At 38.3% G+C, this 23931-nt stretch overlaps 2 protein-coding genes across 5 annotated transcripts in view; both read left to right on the top strand.

Moving 5' to 3' along the window:
- Window positions 1-18653, top strand: part of LOC123509579 (endonuclease 8-like 3) — a 24359-nt gene extending 5706 nt beyond the window's left edge. For 2 of the 4 annotated variants that reach the window (XM_045263951.1, XM_045263948.1), the window contains exons 6-12: window positions 14568-14762; window positions 16299-16486; window positions 16752-16831; window positions 17029-17168; window positions 17304-17455; window positions 18146-18279; window positions 18513-18653. In XM_045263951.1, the coding sequence (XP_045119886.1) occupies window positions 14568-14762; window positions 16299-16486; window positions 16752-16831; window positions 17029-17168; window positions 17304-17455; window positions 18146-18170 (780 nt within the window). In that variant the 3' untranslated portion in view covers window positions 18171-18279; window positions 18513-18653. Of the gene's footprint in view, window positions 1-14567; window positions 14763-16298; window positions 16487-16751; window positions 16832-17028; window positions 17169-17303; window positions 17456-18145; window positions 18280-18501 lie in introns of all 4 variants that reach the window. The other 2 variants (XM_045263950.1, XM_045263949.1) reach the window with 2 other exon arrangements.
- LOC123509431 (leucine zipper transcription factor-like protein 1) lies at window positions 18382-23931 on the top strand. The gene is made up of 6 exons (XM_045263721.1): window positions 18382-18389; window positions 18513-18707; window positions 19490-19691; window positions 22978-23100; window positions 23552-23671; window positions 23845-23931. The coding sequence occupies exons 1-6, from the start codon at window positions 18382-18384 to the stop codon at window positions 23929-23931; spliced, it is 735 nt and encodes a 244-aa protein (XP_045119656.1).

The raw sequence follows: 23931 nt of genomic DNA, 5'->3' as shown, positions 1-23931 counted from the left end.
CTTCCCTACTACCTACCTTTGCTCTTTTTCAGTCCTTCGGTACTTTCCCTTGCAACAACGATGTCTTCACCAGGCTATGAATCTTCTCTGCCAACTGTTCCCTACATTCTTTTAGTATCCAATTTGAAATTCCATCTGGACCAGGTGCCTTACTTACATCTAGTTTCTCCATCAGTCTCATAACATCCTCCTGATTTACCTCTACTCTAATTAGTTTGTATCCATCCAATTCATTATCTACTAAGTCAAAATCTCCTTCTTCAGTAAAGACTGTTTGAAACCTTTCATTCATCACCTTAGCCATTTCCTGTACTTCTTCATATAGTTTTCCATCAACCCTCAGGCCAGTTATACCCTCTCGTTTCATCATTTTTCCATTTATATGTCTATAAAACAGTTTTGGGTTACTTTTACATTTGTCCATTATATCCTTCTCATAGTTCTGTTTTTCAACCCTCATAATTCTCACACATTCATTTCTACCATCATCATAATCTTTCCATCTACTTTGCATTCACATTTTCCTCCATGTATTCCATGCATTTGTCTTGCATTGTCTAGCCCTTTCACATATAGCATTGTATCACTCCTTCCCTTTTTTACAGTTTACTCTTCCCTTTGGTACATACTTCTCCACTGCGCCACTAATGGGTGGAAGCTGAACAACGCTTCCCATACACTCTTCAAGTGTGCCTACGGGCGCTATAGACCTTACCATAAAAAAAAAATAAATAAAAAAAGTATTATATACAGTAAAGTCCCGGGTTACATTGGTCTCGTGTTACGTCAAACTCGTAGTTACATCAGTCCACTATAAGGCAATTTAAGATTTAAAAAATTGAAAATTTATAAATCGTAAAGTGCGGGATTTATTGTTATTGTTGGTGGTTGCCCGCCACACCGCCCGCCTCACGCTTGAATACAATAACACCCTGCCTCAGTTCCACCACACCATCGCCCCTGGCAAGAGTGTTATCCTACTTCTGCGTTTACTGACTCAAGTTCTTAGTATCTTACTCAATGGCACCAAAGAGAAAACTTCTTAGTGACAGCAGTGATGCTAAAAAAAGGAAAACCATTATGCTACAAGAAAAAGAGGACATAATTAAAAGACATGAGAAGGGAGGGAAGAAAATGGGAAGCCGTTACCATGACAATGGGGAGGTTGACGACCTTGAGGGCTCGCACACCCATCACAACAATAACAACTCCGGAGCCTTCGCCTGGGCCACACGACACTCGTAGCTGACTTGCACTGTCTGTGCCTGTCTGCTGATCCCTATTGCCCTTTCCTATTGCATTTCCTGCCCCGCTGCCCACGCTTCTACTCCTACCGCACTGCACTACGCTCCCAGCTGTCCCCCCTGGGCGTCACAACATTCGACCTGCCCACCCTCCTGGCGGCCTCAGGCGTCCACCCCTCTCGGCAACATGCAGTCCTTCGCGTTCGTGGCCCTAATCAACAACAAAAACAAACTTGTGTTTCATATTCCTACGTAGTTATAAATAATATAACAATATAACCTTTAACTTACCTGAATGACCATAAACAATGATTGGTTGAAAATTCAATAATATGCTTTGAAATGACGGAAACTCGAGTTACGTACAAAATCGACTTACGTCATGTTTCAGGAACGTAACTCTGACGTAAACTGAGACCTTACTGTACATATCTTGATAAACTTGTTCCATTTCTCCTGCAAATCCTTTCCATCTTCAAAACATTTCCAGCTGTATGTGTGTGTGTATTTACCTATTTGTATTTACCTATTTGTGTATTACAGGGCCCGAGCTAAGCTCTCTGTGTCCTGTCTCCTTGTCCATTCCTGTCATATCTCGCTTTCATCTGATTGACACACACCGCGTCAATGACATGACTGCTCAGTTTATTCCACTTATCAATGCTACGATGCGGGAAACTGTATTTTCTCACGTCATTTAGACAGATGTCCTTTATTAGCTTTTTTCCATGTCCTCGGAGATGATTACTTGTGGTCACCTTTATCAACTCTCTATCCAGTATGTCAATCTTGTTCACCAATTTATACATAGTTATCATGTCTCCTCTTGTTCTTCTCTCTTCTAATGTGGTCAGCCCCAGCTTCCTCTGTCTTTCCTCATAGTCTAACTCCTGAGTCCTGGTACCATCCTTGTTGCCAGCCTTTGTACCCTTTCTACCTTCTTCACATTTTTCTTCATATGTGGTGACCAGACACATGCTGCATATTCTAGCTGGGGTCTTATTAAGGTACATAATATCTTCTTCATCATTCCTTCATCTAGGTAGTGGAATGCAAGGCCAATATTTTGAAGCATGTTGTATGTTTTCCAAAAAATCTTGTTAATGTGTTTCTCCGGTGACAAAGTGTTTTGCACGTTACTCCTAAGTCTTTCTCCTCATTGGTCTCTTTAATTTTCTCATCACCCAGTCTGTAATCCCAGTTTGGTCTGTATCTACTTCTTCCCATTTTCATAACATGGGTCTTGTCTATATTAAATTCCATCTGCCACTCCTTACTCCACTCATATATTTTATCAAGATCTTCCTGTAACTTGTTACAATCTTCCACATTCTTTACTCTCCTCATAATTTTATTATCGTCCGCAAACATGTTCATATAACTGTCAATTCCTACTGGCATATCATGAACATAAATAAAAAATATGATGGGACCCAGCACTGACCCTTGTGGAACTCCACTGGTTACCTTCTTCCACTCGGACTTCCTTCCTCTCACCACTGTTCTCATTTCTCTTCCCATTAAGTAATTTTCCATCCATTTTGCTAGTTTATCATTTACTCCTCCAGTCATCTTTAGTTTCCACATCAGTCTATTGTGTGGTACTTTATCAAAGGCCTTTCTCAAGTCCAGGTAGATAGCATCCACCCATCCCTCTCTATGTTGTAGTATGTCAGTCACTCTTGAATAAAAACACGATCTTCCTTTTCTGAAACCAAACTGCCTTTCACTCAGAATGTTTTCACTTTCTAGATACTCACTCCACTTAGCTTTAATTACTTCTTCACATACCTTGCACAATATACTAGTTAACGATACTGGTCTATAATTTAGCGGTTCCATTCTACTACCATTCTTATATATAGGCACAATGTCAGCTCTTTTCCACTCTTTCGGGACTAATCCTGTTCGTATGGAGGTTTCCACAATATCAAATATGGGGTTCAACAATTGATCCTTACATTCTTTTAATGTAGTGTGTGTGTGTGTGTGTGTATTTACCTAATTGTATTTACCTAATTGTAACATACGGGAAAAGAGCTATGCTCGTGTTGTCCCGTCTCCATATCTATTAATGTCCAGCTTTTTCTTAAAATCATGAATATTCCTTGCGTTGACCACTTCCACGTCTAAACTATTCCATGCTTCCACCCTTCTATGAGGGAAGCTATATTTTTTCACATCTCTCCTATAAGTGGCCATTTTTAGTTTTTTCCCATGCCCTCTCGACATTCTTTCATTCCACATACACAGATCTTCCCTATCCATTTTTCCATGCCAATCATCACTCTGTATATTGCTATCAGGTCTCCCCTTTCTCTGCTGTTTTCCAGGGTCGGAAGTTGCATTCTTTTCAGTCTGTCTTCATAAGTCAAATCTCTTAAGTCAGGCACCATTTTCGTTGCAGTCCTCTGTACTTTCTCTAGTTTCCTTATGTGTTTCTTTAAGTTCGAGCCCACTGTATTGTTGCATATTCAAGCCTCGGTCTTATCATTGCAGTAATTATTTTCTTCATCATTTCTTCATCTAAATATACGAACGCCACTCTTATGTTCCTCAATAAGTTCAATACTTCTCCAATTATTTTGTTTATATGTCTCTCTGGCGATAGGTCATTGGTAATTGTCACCCCAAGGTCTTTTTCTTCATGACTGGTTTTATGTCTTCATTTCCTATCTTGTACATACTCCTGATTCTTCTTTCACTCTTGCCAAACTCTATTTTCTTGCATTTTGTCGTGTTGAACTCCATTTGCCATGTACAGCTCCATTTCCATATTCTGTCCAAGTCTTCCTGGAGTAGTTCGCAATCTTTGTCACATCTCACTTTTCTTAACAATTTTGCATCGTCTGCAAATAGGCTCACATAACTGGACACCCCATCCACCATGTCATTTATGTAGACCGCGAACATTACTGGTGCCAACACTGATCCCTGTGGAACTCCACTCTCCACCAATCCCCATTCTGATGGTCTGTCCTTAATTATTGTTCTCATTTCTCTTCCTACCAAAAGTCTTCCATCCATTTTAGTAAACTGCCATGCACTCCTCCTACCATTTCAAGTTTCCAGATCAGTCTCTGGTGTGGTACCTTATCAAAGGCCTTTTTTAAATCCAGATATATTCCATCAGCCCAACCATCTCTTTCCTGTATTACATCTATCACCCTCGAATAGTAACATATCAGGTTTGTCGTGCATGAACGCCCTTTTCTAAAACCAAATTGACACTCACAAAGTATGTCATTTTTCTCCAAGAAGTCTGTCCATCTATTCTTCACCACCCTCTCACACATCTTAGCTACCACACTTGTAAGTGACACTGGTCTATAGTTCAATGGGTCTCTCTTGTTACCTGATTTATAGATTGGGACAATGTTAGCTCTTTTCCAGTCTTGGGGCACTACACCTTCCCTTAATGAGGCATCAATTACTTCACAAACTTTTTCTGCCAATTGCTCCTGCATTCTCTTAAAATCCATCCTGATACCCCATCAGGTCCCACAGCTTTTCTCACTTCTAAACTCCCCATCATGTTCTTGATCTCCTCCACAGTTACTTGAAACTCCTTCATAATCCCTTTCTGTTCCATTACCAGTGGTTTGTCAAAAGCAGTCTCCTTTGTGAATACCTTCCGAAAGCATCCATTCATAGCCTCTGCCATTTCCTGGGATCTTCACTGCATACTCCATTTACTTCTAAACTTTCAATACTTTCTCTATTTTTGATGTTGTTGTTCACATGTCTGTAAAAAGCCTTGGTTGGTCTTTACATTTATCAATTATATCCTTTTCTTGTTTCTTTCTTTCTTCTCTTCTAATCAACACATATTCATTTCTTGCTCTTTTGTAACTTTCCCACTGCTTAATCCGTCTTTTCCTTCTCCACCTCTTCCATGCATCCTCTTTTCTTGTTCTAGCCTTTTCACATCTATCGTTAAACCAGTCCTGCTTTCCAACTTCTCTATGTTGTCTTATTGGTACAAATTTTTCTCACCTTCTTTGTATATTTTTATAAATTCCTTCCACTTTTCATTTGCTCCTTAGCACTCTTGAATTTCATCCAATTTGTCTCTTGAAAGAATTTCTTTAGGTTTCCAAAATCTGTCTTGGCATAATTCCATCTTCCCACTTTATATTCTTCATTTCTTCTAGATTTCTCTTCATCTATCACCTTGAACTCCAAAACTGCATGATCACTCTTTGCTAAAGGGCACTCCACCCTCATCTCCTCAATGACCATTGGCTCTGTACTAAAGACCAAGTCCAGTCTTGACGATGCTCCTCTCCTCCAAACCTAGTATCTTCTTTGACCCACTGAGTTAACACATTTTCCATTGCCAGTGTCAATAGTGTATTTCCCATGTTGTCTCTGATCCTTCCATTGACCAGTCCTCCCAACACACCTCTTTACAATTAAAATCTCCCATCATTATAGTTCGTTCACAGCCACCCAACATTTCTTCCAGACATGTTCCTGTATCACTTATCATTTCTTCATATTCCTGTACTGACCATGCATTTGTCTTAGGTGGTACGTACACCACTATGTAGTGCCTCTTTTTCCTTCATTAGTTTCTGCTCTGATCTTTAGCACTTCTGCCTTTCCCATACCTTCTTTCACTTGATCCACCTTTATATCTTTTTAACCAGCAACATCACTCCTCCTCCCATCTTACCTACTCTATTTCTTTTCCAAACATTATATTTCCTTCTCCAACCATCATCAGGTCTTCTCCTCTCTCAGTTTTGTTTCAGTAAGACCCACAATATCTGGGTTCTTGTCCCTCAAGTAATCGTTGAGTTCTAAAATCCCGATATCACTCCATTTATGTTGGAATACATTACATTCCGCTCATACGTAAGTTTCTTTAGTCCTTTCTTGCTGTACTTTTCTGGGTTATGAACCACTTCCTCAGTCTCATATCCAAGATTCTCCAGAAAAACTCTTTCTTCTCCTCTTCTATCCTCTCTTCATTTTTTCAAAGCCTCCTTTCTCAACTCATTTAACATTTCTCTTTCCTTTTCACCGAGATCTCTTCTCAACCAAATCTTCCTTGTTGTTTCCTGCTGGGCTAGCCTCCATGACTTCTCCACCAATTCATCTACATCCTTTTGTGACTTAAGTTTGATTCTTATTGGCCTCATACCTTCTCTTGTGAACTTTCCAATTCTATGGAAGTCCTCTATTTCTTGTACTAGGTCTTTTCCTCCTCCTGCACCACATTAATGATATTATTTATCACCTTTTTATGTTTTCTCTCTCTCCATTTTACTCGGTGTCTTATCCTCCTCCACACCAAATATCACCACACATTTCTTTTTGTCTACAGTTTCCCTCACCAATGTCTCATTTGATTTAATAACCTTCACCACTTTCTCAGCAATCTTCTCTTCTATGATCTGTTGATCTATAATTTCAGCAAGGCCCAAAGTTTTCTCCCCAGACTCTTTGATTTCCTTTTCCAGACTTGCAACTTTGTAATTTACCTCCTTTCTTTCCACTTCCTGACTTTTTTTCCATTCAGCCTGCTTGTGTGTGTGTGTATTTACCTATTTGTGTATTACAGGTCCCGAGCTAAGCTCTCCTTGTCCACTCCTGTCATATCTCTCTTTCATCTGATTGACACACACTGCGTCAATGACATCACTGCTCAGTTTATTCCACTTATCAATACTACGATGCGGGAAACTGTATTTTCTCACGTCATTTAGACAGATGTCTTATTAGTTTTTTTCCATGTCCTCGGAGATGATTACTTGTGGTCACCTTTATCAACTCTCTGTCCAATAAGTCAATCTTGTTCACCAATTTATACATAGTTATCATGTCTCCTCTTGTTCTTCTCTCTTCTAATGTGGTCAACCCCAGTTTCCTCAGTCTTTCCTCATAATCTAACTCCCTGAGTCCTGGTACCATCCTTGTTGCCAGCCTCTGTACCCTTTACACCTTCTTCACATTTTTCTTCATATGCGGTGACCAGACACAAGCTGCATATTCTAACTGGGGTCTTATTAAGGTACATAATATCTTCTTCATCATTCCTTCATCTAGGTAGTGGAATGCAAGGCCAATATTTTGAAGCATGTTATATGTTTTCAAAAATATCTTGTTAATGTGTTTCTCCGGTGACAAAGTTTCCTTAATTTTCTCATCACCCAGTCTGTAATCCCTGTTTGGTCTGTATCTACTTCTTCCCATTTTCATAACATGGGTCTTGTCTATATTAAATTCTATCTGCCACTCTTTACTCCACTCATATATTTTATCAAGATCTTCCTGTAACTTGTTACAATCTTCCACATTCTTTACTCTTCTCATAATTTTAGTATCGTCCGCAAACATGTTCATGTAACTGTCAATTCCTACTGGCATATCATTAACATAAATCAAAAACATGATGGGACCAAGCACTGACCTTTGTGGAACTCCGCTGGTTACCTTCTTCCACTCGGACTTCCTTCCTCTCACCACTGTTCTCATTTCTCTTCCCACTAAGTAATTTTCCATCCATTTTGCTAGTTTATCATTTACTCCTCCAATCTTCTTTAGTTTCCACATCAGTCTATTGTGTGGTACTTTATCAAAGGCCTTTCTCAAGTCCAGGTAGATAACATCCACCCATCCCTCTCTATGTTGTAGTATGTCAGTCACTCTTGAATAAAAACATAATAAATTGGATACGCACGATCTTCCTTTTCTGAAACCAAACTGTCTTTCACTCAGAATGTTTTCACTTTCTAGATACTCACTCCACTTAGCTTTAATTACTTCTTCACATACCTTGCACAATATACTAGTCAATGATACTGGTCTATAATTTAGTGGTTCTGTTCTACTACCATTCTTATATATAGACACAATGTCAGATCTTTTCCACTCTTTCGGGACTATTCCTGTTCGTATGGAGGTTTCCACAATATCAAATACGGGGTTCATCAATTTATCCTTACATTCTTTTAACAACCTCCCAGATATGCCATCAGGCCCCATTGATTTATTAATATCCAAATTGCTTATAATTTTCCTTACATCTTCCTTAATAACCATGATGTCCTGCATTTGCTTTATTTCTCCTATAAAATGCTCCTCCTTTGTAAACACTTTGCAAAAGTTGTCGTTCAAAATTTCAGCTATATCTCTAGCATCCTCATATACTTCTTCCCCATTTTTTACCTTTTCTATTGCCTCCCTTATATTTAGTTTTCCATTTATGAATTTGTAAAACATTTTAGGGTCACTATCACAGTTTTCCACCACCCTCTGTTCATATTTCTTTTGTGCTGTTCTCCTTACTTCAACATATCTATTCCTTGCTGTTTTGTACACTTCTCTTGATGATACATCACTGTTTTTTTTTTTCTTAAGTTTCTTCCATGCCTTTTATTTGTTCTTTTTTGCTTCTTCACAATTTCTATTAAACCACTGTTTATTATTTAAAGTCCTCTTTCTGTGATATGGCACAAACTTTTTCACAGCAGAGTTATATAAATCCATAAATTTATCGTATTTCAATTGCATATCTCTTTCCTGGTATACCACGGACCAGTCAATTTAATTAAAGAATTCCCTTATATGGTTATAATTTGCTCTAATATAATTTAATTTTTCCTCCCTGCGTTCCACAATCTTATTCGGTGCTTAATTTCGTATCCAGCTCAAAGCTTAGGACATCATGATCGCTTTTCCCCAAGGGACATTCATGTTCAATTTCCTCTTTTAGAGAAATGCCCCTGGTAAATACCAAATCCAACCTTGCTGCAACATCTTGTCCCCTGCACCTTGTTGGTGATCTTACCCACTGTGTCATCAAGTTATTTGTTGCTACCTTTAACAATTCTTCTGCCCACTCACCACCGTTCACCACTTCATAGTCCTCCCACACTATTTCTTTATAATTAAAGTCCCTGACTATCATCACTCTATCCTTTCTGATGAGTTCTTGCTTCATTCTGTCTAGAGTATTTCTCATCACTCATTTGATACTTCATATTCCCAAGCACTGGTTCTGGGTGGTATGTATACTGTTATGATATTAATTTCCCTCTTACCATCTGTTATAAGCATACTTATCACTTCCTCATTTCTCTTACTATAGTTCACCTCCTCCACTATCAGATCTTCCTTAGTAAGAACCATTATACCACCACCTCCTTTATTATTTCTATCATTTCTCCATACTTTGTAGTGTTTTACAACAAACCAATCTAGCTTTATTTCGGGCCTTAGCTTTGTTTCCACCACGCACATTATGTCCGGTTCATTATTTCTTAGGTAATCCATACATTCTAGCCTCTTAGACAGAAATCCATCTATATTCATGTAAGTCACTTGTATTCCATTCATAGTCTCTTTCTTCCATGTATTGTCTATTCCGTCTGTTTTATCCACCACTTCTTTAGCCACCCATTTCTCATCCTCCAAAAAAACTTGGTGTTTTCCTCCTCTGTTCTTTCGTCATTCCTCTCTCTCACTTCACTTACAAGCTCTTTCATTTTCATTCGTTTATCCTGTGACATATTTCTTCTTATGTAAATTGTTTTGGTTTCCTCAGAGTCCTTAAGTTTCCAAGCCCTCCTCAGCTAGGCCTCAGCTGCCACCTGAGACTTTAATTTCAATTTTAATGGTCTATTCTTGCCTTCCTCAAAAGCTCCTAATCTCACACTTTCTTCTACCTCAGCATATAGGCCCTCTTCCTCTACTGAGATCTTATTCAGTAAAGACTTAATCCTGTCATTTTCCTTATCCCTCCTATCTTGCCAGTTCCTGTTAGTTTCCTCCCTCAATCCTGTTATGATCACGCATTTTTTCTTTTCAGCAATATCTCTCACTACATACTCATTTTCGTTTAGTGCCTTTACCATTTCACTCTGCGTAATCACTTTATTTTCCTCTTCCTGCTTTTTCACTATCTCCCTAAAGGACCTTTGCATCTCCTGATGTTCATGGTTCACTTCTTTCATCCTGGCATCAATGTGTGTGTGTGTGTGTGTATGTGTGTGTATTTACCTAGTTGTAGTTTTACAGGGCCTGGGCTTTATGCTCGTGTGGCCCCGTGTCCATATCTACACTTATCCAATCTTACTTTAAAAGTATGCACACTCGTTGCAGACACTACTTCTTCATTTAAACTGTTCCACGTCTCAATACATCTCTGTGGGAAACTATATTTTTTAATATCTCTCAGATATCTTCCTTTTCTCAGCTTTTTACTATGCGATCTTGTGCTTCCGGATGTCATATTCCTCTCTCAGGATCAGTTTCTCATTATCCACTAGCTCCATTCCATTGATCAATTTATAAACTTGTATCAGGTCTCCTCTCTCCCTTCTTTGTTCCAGGGTTGGTAGATCCATAGCCTTTAGTCTCTCCTCATATGTCATCCCTTCAAATTCTGGAACCATTCTTGTAGCCATTTTTTGTAGTCTCTCCAACTTCCTTATGTGTTTCTTTTTATGAGGGGTCCACACTACTCCTGCATATTCCAATCTGGGTCTTATTATAGTACTTATCAATTTCTTCATCATTTCTTTGTCCATGTAGTGAAATGCTACTCCAATATTCCTTAGCAAATTATGTCTCTCGGAAAATTCTATCAATATGGCTTACCGGTTGATCGTTTTCTTCCATTGTCACTTCTAAGTCCTTTTTCTTTTCCATCTCCCATTTCTATTCCATCTCCCATCTTATACATTCCCACAGGTTGTCTTTCACTCTTTCCCATTTCCATGACATGGCTTTTGTCCACATTGAATTCCATTTCCCACTCTTTACTCCATTCCCAGATCTTATTTAGGTCTTCCTGCAGTATTTCACAATACTGACCACTGTGGCACTCCGCTTTCTACTGCTCTTCACTTGGACTTCACATCTTTAACTACCGTCCTTATTTCTCTCCCCCTCAAATAATTTTCTATCCATCTCAATGTGCTTCCTTTTAAGCCACCCTTCTCCTCTAACTTCTATAGTAATCTTGCATATGGCACTTTATCAAATGCTTTTTTTAAATCCAAATGAATATAGTCAACCCATCCCTCTCTCTCTTGTACTCTATCAACTATTCTAGAATAAAAACTCAATAAATTAGTTACACAAGACTGTCTTTTTCTAAAACCAAATTGGCTATTTGATATTAATTTGTTGTCTTCAAGGAATTCGATCAATTGTTTCTTTATTATTATTTCACACATCTTGCATATTACACTAGTTAGTGATACCGGTCTGTAATTTAAAGGTTCTTCCTTCCTTCCACTCATATATGGGAACCACCTCAGCTCTTTTCCATTCTACTGGTACTGTTCCATTTTCTATTGAGCATTTTATGATGTTGTATATAGGACTTGCTAGTTCTTCCCTACATTCTTTCAGTATTCTGCCTGAGACTTCATCTGGTCCCATTGCCTTCTCTTCATCCAGTTCCTTCATTAACTCTTTTATTTCAAGCTTGGTTACTTTAATCTCTTTCATATAGATTGTCTCTCTATTACCCTGTGGCCTCTCAAATTTGGATTCCTTAGTAAAGACCTCCTGGAATTTTTATTTAATAGTTCTGCCATACTTTTGGGTCTTCCACCATCCCATTCTCTCCTTTTAACCTTTCTATTGTTTCTTTTTGCCTAATTTTTCCATTTATGAATCTATAGAACAATTTTGGTTGCTCCTTACATTTTTCGACAATGTCTTTTTCGAAGTTCTTTTCCTCTTCCTTCCTCACCTTAACATATTCATTTCTCACTGCCTTGAAGGTTTCCTTATTTACTAGATTTCTATTTCTCCTCCACCTTTTCCATGCTCCATCTCTTTTCTCCTTTGCCCTAGCACACCTTGCATTAAACCAATCTTTCTTTCCTTTTTCTTTAGGTCTATATTTTGGGACATATTCCCTGACTCCTGTTTTGTATATTTCCAAAAATAAGTTATATTTGTCTTGCATTGTCTCTGAGTTTTCCATCTCCTCCTGGTCTACATTTTTAAAATAGTTCTTGAGATTCTCAATATCAGCCTTTCTGTAATTTAATCAGTCTCCTTTGTATGAATCGTCTCTATCTTCCTTTCCCTCTTCTATATCTATTTCTAATATTGCATGGTCACTCTTTCCCAATGGGCACTTATATCTTATATCATCATTCATTTGTATACCCCTTGTAAAAACTAGGTCCAATCTCGCCGGCTTGTCATTTCCTCTGAATCTTGTGCATTCCTTTACTCTCTGGTCCATCATATTGTCTATCATTAGGTTCAAGAATCTTTCTCCCCAGGCTTCTTCCCCCATACCACTTTCATAATTTTCCCAGTCCACTTCTTTACAGTTGAAATCTCCTACTAATATCACTTTTCTCCTTTCTTTAACGATTCTCGTTAGACTCCTTATTGTGTCATCTATCATGTATTTATATTCTTGATTGGTCCATGAATTTGTTTTTGGTGGCACAAATGTTACAATGATTGTTAACTCTTTTTTATTAATATGCATCTTAATATACAATACTTCTGCTTTTCCTTCCCCACATTCCATTTCTTTTATCACTATCTCCTTCCTTAACATTATCATAACTCCTCCTCCTCCTTTACCTACTCTGTCTCTTCTCCATACATTATACCCATTATCCAAGTCTATTTTGATTGCCTTATTTAGTTTTGTTTCAGCCAGGCATACAATATCTGGATTTTCTTTCTTTATGTAATCTCTTAATTCTAGTTTACTTGATAAAACCCCGTCTATGTTCGTATACATCATTTTTAGTCTTTTGCCTTTATCATTTTAGTTAAACTTGTTCCACTTTTTCTCTTCCTTCTCGTTTATATACCATTTCCTTATCCTGTCTCCTAGAATTCTCCAAAAAAATGCCTTCTTCTCCTCTTCTGACCTTTCATTATTCTTTTCCCTTACTGCTGCTGCCAGTTCATTGTATCTCTTCCTTTCTTCCTCATTTCTATTTTTCTTTATATAGATATCCTTGCAGTCTTCTGTTTCTCTAAGTTTTGTTGTTCTATATAATATTTCTTCTGTTGCTGCTTGTGATTTTAGTAGTATTTTAATTGGTCTCGTTTTTTCTTCTTGATATGGTCCCATTCTGTTTATTTCTTCTACTTCCTCTTCCAAGTTCTGCCTATCTTCGTCATTTAGATTCTTCAGTAGGTCTTTGACTGATTTCATTTCTTCTTTTTCTCTTTTTGGTCTATATATTTTTTTTTTTTTTCAATTTATTCCAAATACGACTACACACTTCTTTTTTTTTTGCAATTTCTCTAACTAAATTTTCTTTTGTCTTGAGGACTCCTATCATTTTGCTTGTCATATTTTCTTCTTTTTTTTTAAGTTGTACTTGAATCACCTCCTGAAAATCAGCTTTATCTTTCTTATCTTGGACTCTCCATGCTTGTACTTCTTTTTTAATCATGTTCTGTACTCTTTCCTCTTCCTTGTTTACTAGATCTTTCAGCTTCTCTTTTTTCTTTCTCGGCTTTACCGAGTCCTTCTTCCATCTGCTTTTTGTAGTTAGCTACTTCCTTTTTTAGTTCTTTGTTTTCCGCTCTTAGCCTAGCTTCGTTTTCTTCCACTTTTTTTATCCTTTCTCTCAGTTTTATAAACTCTTTATCCTGTTCTTCATTCACTTTCATTTCCATATTCTCCTTTATCAATTTATCTAGTTTATATTCAATATTTAACACTCTCTTTAGTAGTGAAGTAGTCGTCGTATTGAAGCCTTCGAATACACGCTCACCCTCACCAGCATAGTCATCATCAGCTTTCATTCCTTCTCTAATCTCATGCCTGTATTTTGATGGAATCTCTTTCACTCATCATTCCTTATTAATTGATTGCATGAAAAAAAATGAGTCCACACTACCTGCCCAGGCCACTGTGAAAACTGTGCAACCGGTATATAGTGAAGATCAGCTGATTGTCGGAACGGCGCCAGTTCGTCCTTCCTCGACCATGTCTGTGTGTATTTACCTAGTTGTAGTTTTACAGGGCCTGGGCTTTATGCTCGTGTGGTCCCGTCTCCATATCTACACTTATCCAATCTTACTTTAAAAGTATGCACACTCGTTGCAGACACTACTTCTTCATTTAAACTGTTCCACGTCTCAATACATCTTTGCGGGAAACTATATTTTTTAACATCTCTCAGACATCTTCCTTTTCTCAGCTTTTTACTGAGAAAAGGAAGATGTCTGAGAGATGTTAAAAAATATATGTGTGCGCGCGTGTGCGTGCATGTGCATGGAATGAGAGAAGTAATTTTGTCTCAGATTTATTCAGCTGGTATGAAACTTATTCCTGCACTACATCTTGCATGCTTGGTCTATTTCTTTCAGTGCCGCAGGGATGGCAAAAACCTTTACAAGTTCATGAAAATCTACAAGAAGAGTGAGTGCCAGGAGTGCAGGAGGAAAGTGGTGCAGTGCAAGGTTGGAGAGTATGAGAGACTTACCTTTTACTGTCCAGGCTGCCAAAATAATACCATGAAGCTTCCCATAAAGAGCTCCCTTCTTGGATGGGTTTTCCACCAGGTATGATCACCCAGTGCAGTATGGTCTGGTTCATATGTGCAGCCAACCTCAAGGTTAATCATAATCAATGTGTGTACAGTGTGCCCTCTTACTCTCTGTGGTTGTTGTCAAAGTCTGCTGCTGCTAGGGATGAACTGGTAAGAACTGGTGATCATTCTTCGCAATGGTGTTGCCTGGCCTGGGCATGCGGGGCTTTAGCCCCAGATAATTTAACTTCAGAAGAAATATAACAGAACTGCACATTAACAAGCCAGTGCTGCAGATGGGATGGAGAAAATAGAGCAGCATAGACAGAGATGCAACACAACATACTAGTAATGAGAGGAAAAATCAAGTTTAAGTTAACCCCTTCAATACTGGGACACATTTTTCCCTTTTCTTCTACGATTAGACCACTTTATTGACATTAGGAAGGGTCTATGGATGTAAGAAGATTAATAGCCACAGTCTTCACTATTTTAATCCCCATATAAGTTTCTGGAGCTGTACAAGATCACTAAATAGTAAGCAGAATGAATAAGGAAAAACATCATGGTACTGAAGAGGTTAAACTGATTCATGTGATCTGCATTTTTGGGGGAAATATGGCTCCTGATATATTCTGTAGGTATCATCACTTAACTTTTACACATGGTCTGGTGATAAAAGAAAGCAAACAAAAAATTAAAAAATCACGTAACCTCACATGTTTAAAAAATTGCAGAGGGGGATTATGACTTTGCTCGTCTTTTTTTTTTTTTTTTTTTTTTTTTTTTTTTTTTTTTAATCCCTATGTTATCTATATATGCATCATCCCATTTCCATCAGTATAATATTATTAAATTTTAACACATTTTGAAGTCACCACAAGGCTAAAGAAAACACAAAATTTTTTTTTTTTTCTGGGAAGGATCCCTTAGACTTCCCCATAAGGGTCTGGGATCAGCTCCCAGTGTTTTCAGTCCCAAGAAATGCCCCTGGTGCTTCATGTCTTTCATCATGATGAGGCAAGTTACGAAAGGATGGAATAATGATTCAGTTCCTCTCAAACTGTTGATATAGATATAGATGTCTTGTCTCACCCTCTTCTGTAAGGGGAAAGTCAGTGTAGTTAATAGCTAGATGGTCATATAGTATATAATGAGTGATTTAATTTTCTTTCCCCTAGTTATTTACAACTCATTTGAAGCTGAATTGTAAGTGATTTACTAGATTTACTCAGTTTTCATACCTATATTGGTTTGAAGCTTATAATATTATGTGCATAGTATCTAGTTGTAAGATTACTTCATGGATAGGGTTGAGTACAAATGCTATTTAAAAGGCTGACTGACTTGTGTTAAAGTTGCATACTACACTTGTATGTATTGATATATGGAAGCTCAATAGAATAGTATATGAATGACATTAAGAGCTATCACAACACTCAACTTTAGACCTGGAAATTTTAATCCCATTGTGCAATATACAAATACGGCATAATCAATAGCTGTGGCTAGGAAAAAATGACATCCACTGAACAGGTTAAATATTTCTTCTTTCTTGTAACTGTGGTAGCAAGATGTATGGAGTTGTGTTGCATGTACCCTGGAGAATGAGGTAGCCAGCTGGCGCTGCAGCTTGTGCCTCACTCCCCGGCCACCTCCAGAGAGTTTCCCCGCACTGCACCACAACCCCTCGGCCACAGCCACCGGCACCAAGAGAACCTTGGATGGTGGAATGCAGAGTCCAGGGAGCTCCAAGAGGTAATTGTATTTTATTTTTGTTCTTTATATACAATAAGTTTATTCATAGAATGCTGCATTAATATTTCCACTCTGTCTTGTAAAGATTTTTTCATGAGAGCCTTTTTTAATCATAGTGCATGAGTTAATTGAAATACAACAACTTAATCTCAGTCACAGTATGAACCTTCTCAAGCTCAATGAGCTTCCTACATGTAAAGGAGTGGATATGAACTTTTAAGATATTGATGCTTGTGATGGCCTGTCATTATCTTTTTTATTTCAGATCAACTTCAGTCGGGGATCCTTCCAACTTTCAGTCCTCAGGCCATGTCAAACATTCATCTTCCTCTGCTACCTCTCATGGTAAGTTAATATATCCTCAATATTTAGATACACAAGTGAAAGGAAGCCAAAAATTAAGGCTCACTTCAAACAATTACACTATCCACATACAAGTTCATGTCCAAGATTTGAAAAGTTGATCCTGAAATGATTTTTATCTTAGTACATATCTTGTTAGAGCTAAAAATTATATGAATTATAAATCATATTGTTTACAGGAGGTGATCATGACAGAGTTGTGTGTCCAGGCCACAAAACTGAAGCCAGGAAGTGTAAGGTGGTAAAGGAAGGTGACAACAAGGGCAGAGTTTTCTATACCTGCAGCAAGCCACAGGGACAGCAGTGCAAGTTCTTCTTGGTGAGCTAAGGCTTCATATTTGTCTGCAAATTTCTGTAATTACATCATCACTATGACTACCATCATATGTAATGATTTGTATTTGGTGATAAGTGTATATTTTTTCCTCAGAGTGATAACACTGTTGCTTTCCAGTGGGGTGACAACCACCACCCGATGTGTCACCACGGCAAGGTCACCGTCCAACGCACAGTGCTCAAACTTAATGCTAATAATGGCCGTCACTTCTACTGCTGCTCTAGACCTAAAAACAAACAATGTGACTTTTTCCAGTGGGTGGATGCTGAGTAAGCTGTGTGTGAATATATATATATATATATATATATATATATATATATATATATATATATATATATATATATATATATATATATATATATATATATATATATTATATATATATATATATACTATATATATATCCATTGATCTATATGTATAGTATATATGTATATATATATATATATATATATATATATATATATATATATATATATATATATATATATATATATATATATATATATATATATAATATATCAATATTTCCCATTACTTTTGTGTGTGTGTGTGTGTGTGTGTGAGTGTGTGTTGTGTATTTGTTACCGTGGCAACACAAGGGTCTCTGAGACTGCAATGACAGCACAGTTGCTGATCTCTCCTTCCTTTCTTTCCTAAATATGGTGGGTGTAATGGACAGTAATTGTGGTTTGCATCTCCATATAATGAAGTTGCATTAATATTGTTATATGATTTATGCTGGTATATAAGGTCAACTTATTGTCATTCATTACCAAACTATCATTTCCTTTCTATGCATAAACTTGCGTAATCTTCTAAAGTTCCCTGAGGATGGTACATAAACTGACTGTAACCAATAATCTATTCCCCTTGTGTGAAAACCAATATTTTCCAATTTTTTTTTTTTTTTTAAACTAACTCTGTTGAGCTTGAACCCACAATGGTGATGGCACCAGAGTGGGGTTGGTGAGCTTGGCCTAAGTGAAGAGCACTGTGCCTCTGTGTCTTCATACCTGCGCTTCAATAAGTACCAGCGAGCACAGCGCTTGCGGTCCATTGAGGCATGTTTCCAGGATGTGAAGGACACCAGGTAAAGCTCCAACAATTCCTAACTGAATAAGACATTAGGCAAGTGTGTACAGACAGCTCCGTACTTGATGAAGGAGCTTTTCTACCCTTATTTTTAACTAGAATGACATGGCAACTCAACAACTTAAGAGATTTTAATAATGTGTCAATAAAGCCACACCTTTCTCAACCCCTCTCCATGTTGCTAGTAATGATGTAATTCCTTCCTTTGTGATCACTACTGGTGTGAGCCAGGCTGGTGGATGACAGCTACACAGTGGAGGAGGTGATGGAGCTTCTGGACTGCCTTGGTGATGTAGTGAAGGCAGAGGTGGAGGGGGAGTTGCTCCATGCTTGCCACACTAACTCCCTCCTCCTCACAAAACTGCTCAAACAAGCACAAAAATGGCATCTCACCCTCAATGCTGACACTTCAGACCTTGAGAATCAGTAAGTAGTCTTGTTATTGCATGTGCTTAGTCACTTGAAAATTGCTGTTGTTGGAGTTGATGTGTGGTTCAGTATTCATGGTGACATATCACTTTGTGTGGCTGAAGATTGTGTCAGGCCTGAGGTTCCATGGTCAAGTTCTCTGTGTTGTAAAAAGTAACCAAACAGAACAAAACCATGTTCCTGAATACATCTCACTGTGCTCCTACATTTCTTCTACCCTCGTGATCTCATTCTGTTAGGTTTATAGAATTTGTTTCTTTAAATGTAGAAGTTAAGGACTAGAAATGAGGGTTAATTCATTACATAAGGAAAATTAATTGAAAAAATATATAGTTTAACAAATAATTTAAGATATGTCATAACAACTGTTTCAGGAAATTTTTGAGAACAAATTTCCATTTGTTTCTTGGAACTACCCCCCCCTCTCTCTCTCTCTCTCTCTCTCTCTCTCTCTCTCTCTCTCTCTCTCTCTCTCTCTCTCTCTCTCTCTCTCTCTCTCTCTCTCTCTCTCTCTCTCTCTCTCTCTCTCTGAACTATCCCAGAACTTTGTTTCCCTTCTTTAAGAAAGGTCTTTCTCTCACACTTACATTATATATTGTATTTATGAATGTCTTCTCTTTATTTTTTTCTCCATATTACCAAATTCATCCCAGGTTGGAGCACTTCCACTATTATTTACTTATCCCTTTTCTAGAAATGTCAACTTTGATTGCCTTCAGTTTTTATTCAATTAAAATTTAAGTTGCACTATTGTATAGATGAACAATTTGCATCTTCAGAGAACTTCTAGAGGAGATAAAAAAGTTTGAGGAAAAGGAGGGTCAGCATGGCCGTGCTGGAAGCATTCCATCTCCAAAGAAGAGAACATTGGCTCCTCTCAATGAGGCAGAGGGACCCTTAGCTCTTCTCCAAGCAGAGATACAGCGATTGATGAGAGAGAATGCTGATCTGTCCCACAGGGTCCAGGAAGCTGAGAAAATGGTATGAGTTAAGGGTGGATTTTTTTTTTTTTTTTTTTTTTTTTTTTCAAGAGGAGAAAACTGGCCAAAGGCAACATAAAATTAAAAAAAGGCCCACTTAGTTGCCAGTCCCATTGCAGGTCTTAGAGAGTTAATTAAAAAAAAAGATAAATTTCTTGAAGGTCAAGTCATAGAAAGTTGGAAATACAAAAGCAGGTAGGGGATTCCAGAATTTACCAGAGAAAGGTATGAATGATTGAGGGTACTAGTTAACTCTTACATTAGAGAGTTGGACAGAATAGGGTTGAGAGGAAGAAGAAAGCCTTGTGTGTAGAGGCCACTGGAGGAGGGGAGATATACAGTTAGCAAAATCAGAAGAGCAGCTGGCATGAAAATATTTATAGAAGATAGCAAGAGATGCAACACCAGGGTGATGAGAAAGAGGCTGAAGACAGGCAGTCAGAGGATGGGAGTTGATAAGATGAAAAGCTTTTGATTCCACCCTATCTAATACATCTGTAAGTGGAACCCCCCATAACTGCAAAAATTATTCCATACATGGGCAAGTAAAGCTGTGGGACAGAGTTAGCAGTTGGAGCGGTGAGAAAAATTGGCAGAGATGCCTCAGAACACCTAACTTTATAGAAGCTGTTTTAGCAAGAGATGAGATGTGAAACTTTCAGTTTAGAATATAAGTAAAGGACAGACCAAGGATATTCAGTGTAGAAAAAGATGACAGTTTAGTGTCATTGAAGAAGGGATAGTTGTCTGAAAGGCTGTGTTAATTCATTAGATTAGATAAAGGAATTAAGTTTTGAGGCATTGAACACTATTAGAGAGATCAGATGTCAGGTGTTTTATGGCATCCCTGCAGGATCTGTTAACTTCCTAAAGGGTTGATAATTTTTTAAGTGATATGGAAAAGTATAGTGTGGTATCATCAGCAATGGAATGGATAGAGCAAGAAGTTTGGTTTAGATCATTGATGAATAATAGGAAGAAAGTGGGTAACTGGGCAGAACCCTGAGAGACACCATTGTTAATAGATTTAAAAGAAGAAAAGTGACCTCTACCAGAGCAGCAATAGAACAGTCAGTGAGGAAAATTGAGATAAAGTTGCAGGGGAAAAGATAAACAGGTTTTGAGAACAATAGGAGGGACTTCATCAGGTCCATAAGCCTTCCGAGGTTTAGGCCAGTGAGGGCATGGAAAACACCATTATGAAGAATTTTGATCGGTGGCATGAAATAGTCAGAGGGAGGAGGAGAGGGAGACACAAGCTCAGAATTATCCAATGTAGAGTTATTAGCAAAGATTTGAGAGAAGAATTTAACTTTAGAGACAGATGTGATGACAGTGGTGTCATCAGGATGTAAAAAAAAGGAGGGAAAGATGAAGAAATAAATTATTGGAGATGTTTTTTGGCGAGATGCCAGGAGTCTTGAGGGGAGTTTGAGTTTGAAAGATTTTGACAGTTTCTATTTATGAAAGAGTGTTTGGCAAGTTGGCATGATTCCGAACAGGAATGTAAAGCACATAAGATTCAGATGATGGAAGGCTCAAGGACCTTTTGTGGGCAAGCTCCCAATCATGTATAGTCCAAGGACAGGTTTAGAAGGTTTAAGTTGAGAAAAGTGAGAAATATATGCCTCCATGCCTGTAGGCGCTCTAGCAGTATCTTTAGTGACTCACGACTGACATGTTTTTACTGATCAAAACCATCATTGTAGGGTCGAGGGAAAGCAGTATTTCCTCTGACAATTTATTTCAGTAGGCTTGACCGTAAGAACTGTTTGGACAAAGTTTCTTTATATTAGTTCTTATAAGTAACATTATTCACTTGTACAAACACTTTCAATACATTATACTAGTTATAAGCTCCACATACAATCAATTTGGCACTATGACGTTAGGTTAATACTACAAAGAATACAATATTTACCTTATCGTCTCCCTGCGCATGTCTGAATCTCGCACCTCTCTCTTGTGAGTGAAGACTCGTGATGCCCTGAGGCTAACCCTGAGGCTATAGGGTAGGCAAACACCCAAATAAAATCGCATTGAGGCGAACCTTTATGTGGCATTAAATACTGATACTTAACCCTTATGTTCCGGCGATCGTATATGAACGATTGCATCAGTGCGTCCGTAGCGACGGCAATCGTTCCCGTAATCAGGAATTTTCGTGGTGAGTGGAAGTATCTGGCTTCTTTTTCCACCCGTAGTGTTGCCACTAGCTCTGTATATTTAGGAGTAATGAAGCTATTCTCCCATTCTGAGGGCGACACTTGGCAGCCCCAGCGACCCACCGTGTCGAAAGCAACCTGATAAGAGCGAAGGGATGTCTCAGTTCATAACTCACTATGGAACAAGACAGATCATTTTTATTTAGCAGTGCTTCTGAGCCTGACCACAGTGACAGTGATTATGAGGAAGAAACTGAAGAAAGCGAAGACAGCAGTAGTGAAGACTCGGAAAATGATTCAGAGGATCCACTTGTTTTCTCAGAACAGAGAGAAGACAGAGATAGTGGTGATGGAGAACAGACTCCAAACATCGTATTGAGAACACAGAGTGGCTCACGGAGACACAAGCGTGCCTCTCATGTTCTGGGAAGACGATCAAGGGGGCGTGTGTGTGTGTGTGTGTGTGTGTGTGTGTGTGAGAGAGAGAGAGAGAGAGAGAGAGAGAGAGAGAGAAGATGATACCTACATGTTATTTGCTTGAAACTTGATATGAAAAGGGGTGAAAGAATACTCTCTCTCTCTCTCTCTCTCTCTCTCTCTCTCTCTCTCTCTCTCTCTCTCTCTCTCTCTCTCTCTCTCATTGGAAGTGTACAATTTCTCTTCCAAGATGAGAGAGAGTGTGTGTGTGTTTGCGCGGTGTCATCGCTCACCGAGCTGTTTCTGCTTGACGGATCACACAGCGGGCGGAGGAGGAATCCTTGATAAGGCAATAAATAAACTTTCAGAGATCACATCGAGCTAGAAAGTACATCATTGTATTCAGAATAATAAAGAGAAAATAATTATTAGTATTCAAACAGTCTTCTGACAATTTCTAGGTTTACCATTTTTACCCGTCATGGGATATTGGAAAATAGTTTAATCACTGGAACATAAGGGTTTAAGTATGCTACATGTGTTTTCATGCACATAGAAAAATATTAAACACTTCTTATGATGACAGAGGACTAGCTATACTATAACATAAGTAAACTCTTACAAACTCTTACATACAGTAACAATGCCAGACACTATCACCTTTGTTATGCATTCAGCACATAGAGATGGTTCTCTGAAAATCAGCATGGTACTTCCTCAGGTCCCCCCAACTGGCAGAGGGAAAATGCCAGAGGCATCTCTGCTTTGGGAGATGCTGAAGAGGGATTGGAGAAACAGGACTTAGAAATAAGATACAGATATGAGATTGTGATTGGAGGAGTCCAACAGAGATGATAGGGTAACAGTATAAGCAGAAGGATTAGAAGTGAGGAAAAGGTCAAGAATGTTCGGCGTATCTCCAAGTCAGTCAGGAACATGAGCAGAGTGTTGCACCAGTTGCTTCAGGTCATGGAGGATAGCAAAGTTGAAGGCTTGTTCACAAGGATGGTCAGGGAAGGGAGAGGAAAGCCAAAGCTGGTGGTGAACATTGAAATTTCGAAGGATGGAGACATCCATAATGAGATAGAAAGACAGAATGTCCTCCACTTTGTTTGTATGTTTGAAAGTAAAAATCCTATTGTGTGGGCTGAAACATTCCAATACTTTTTTCTTTCAGGCTTGGATTACTTTGTTATTAAGAACTGACATTTTTTATGCTTTATTGTTTTGTCATATGCTTATATGTGTATCTTTTGAAATATGGATTAATATTTTGCAGATGTCAGAGGTAGCCAAAGGAAAGACAGAGGCAAATCTGAACCTAGTGCTAGCCAAAGATGAACTGAACAAGATCCAAAAGAGTCTGGCCAACCAGCCTACTTCTGAGGATGTCACCGAGGCAAGTGGGAAATTCTTTCTCATATAAGCTCTGGAACTAAGCTGTAGACACCTGCCAAAATGATAATTACTTCCAGTGAAGTCTAATAGCACTGGTTCAGGGAGTCCTGTGAATTTATCATTAAAGCCACCTGTGACCTTACTGAATGTTTTCCTTTGTGTCTCACAACACAGAGGGGCAGTTACAGCCTGCTGGCTGAAGACAACTCTATCTTCACAAAAATCTACCTGCATGTAATTACACTTACATTCTTCATGTAA

The sequence above is a fragment of the Portunus trituberculatus genome, chromosome 27, assembly GCF_017591435.1.
Source record: "Portunus trituberculatus isolate SZX2019 chromosome 27, ASM1759143v1, whole genome shotgun sequence".
Lineage (NCBI taxonomy): Eukaryota > Metazoa > Arthropoda > Malacostraca > Decapoda > Portunidae > Portunus > Portunus trituberculatus.
Note: the sequence above shows the minus strand (reverse complement) of the source record. Positions and strands in the feature narration are given on the sequence as shown.

What these genes read in the sequence shown, in the direction of transcription:
- LOC123509431 (XM_045263721.1), top strand. An exon ending in TAAGATACAGATATGAGATT is followed by an intron (nt 23,101 to 23,551) that starts GTGATTGGAGGA and finishes AATATTTTGCAG; the next exon opens with ATGTCAGAGGTAGCCAAAGG. An exon ending in CTTCTGAGGATGTCACCGAG is followed by an intron (nt 23,672 to 23,844) that starts GCAAGTGGGAAA and finishes CTCACAACACAG; the next exon opens with AGGGGCAGTTACAGCCTGCT.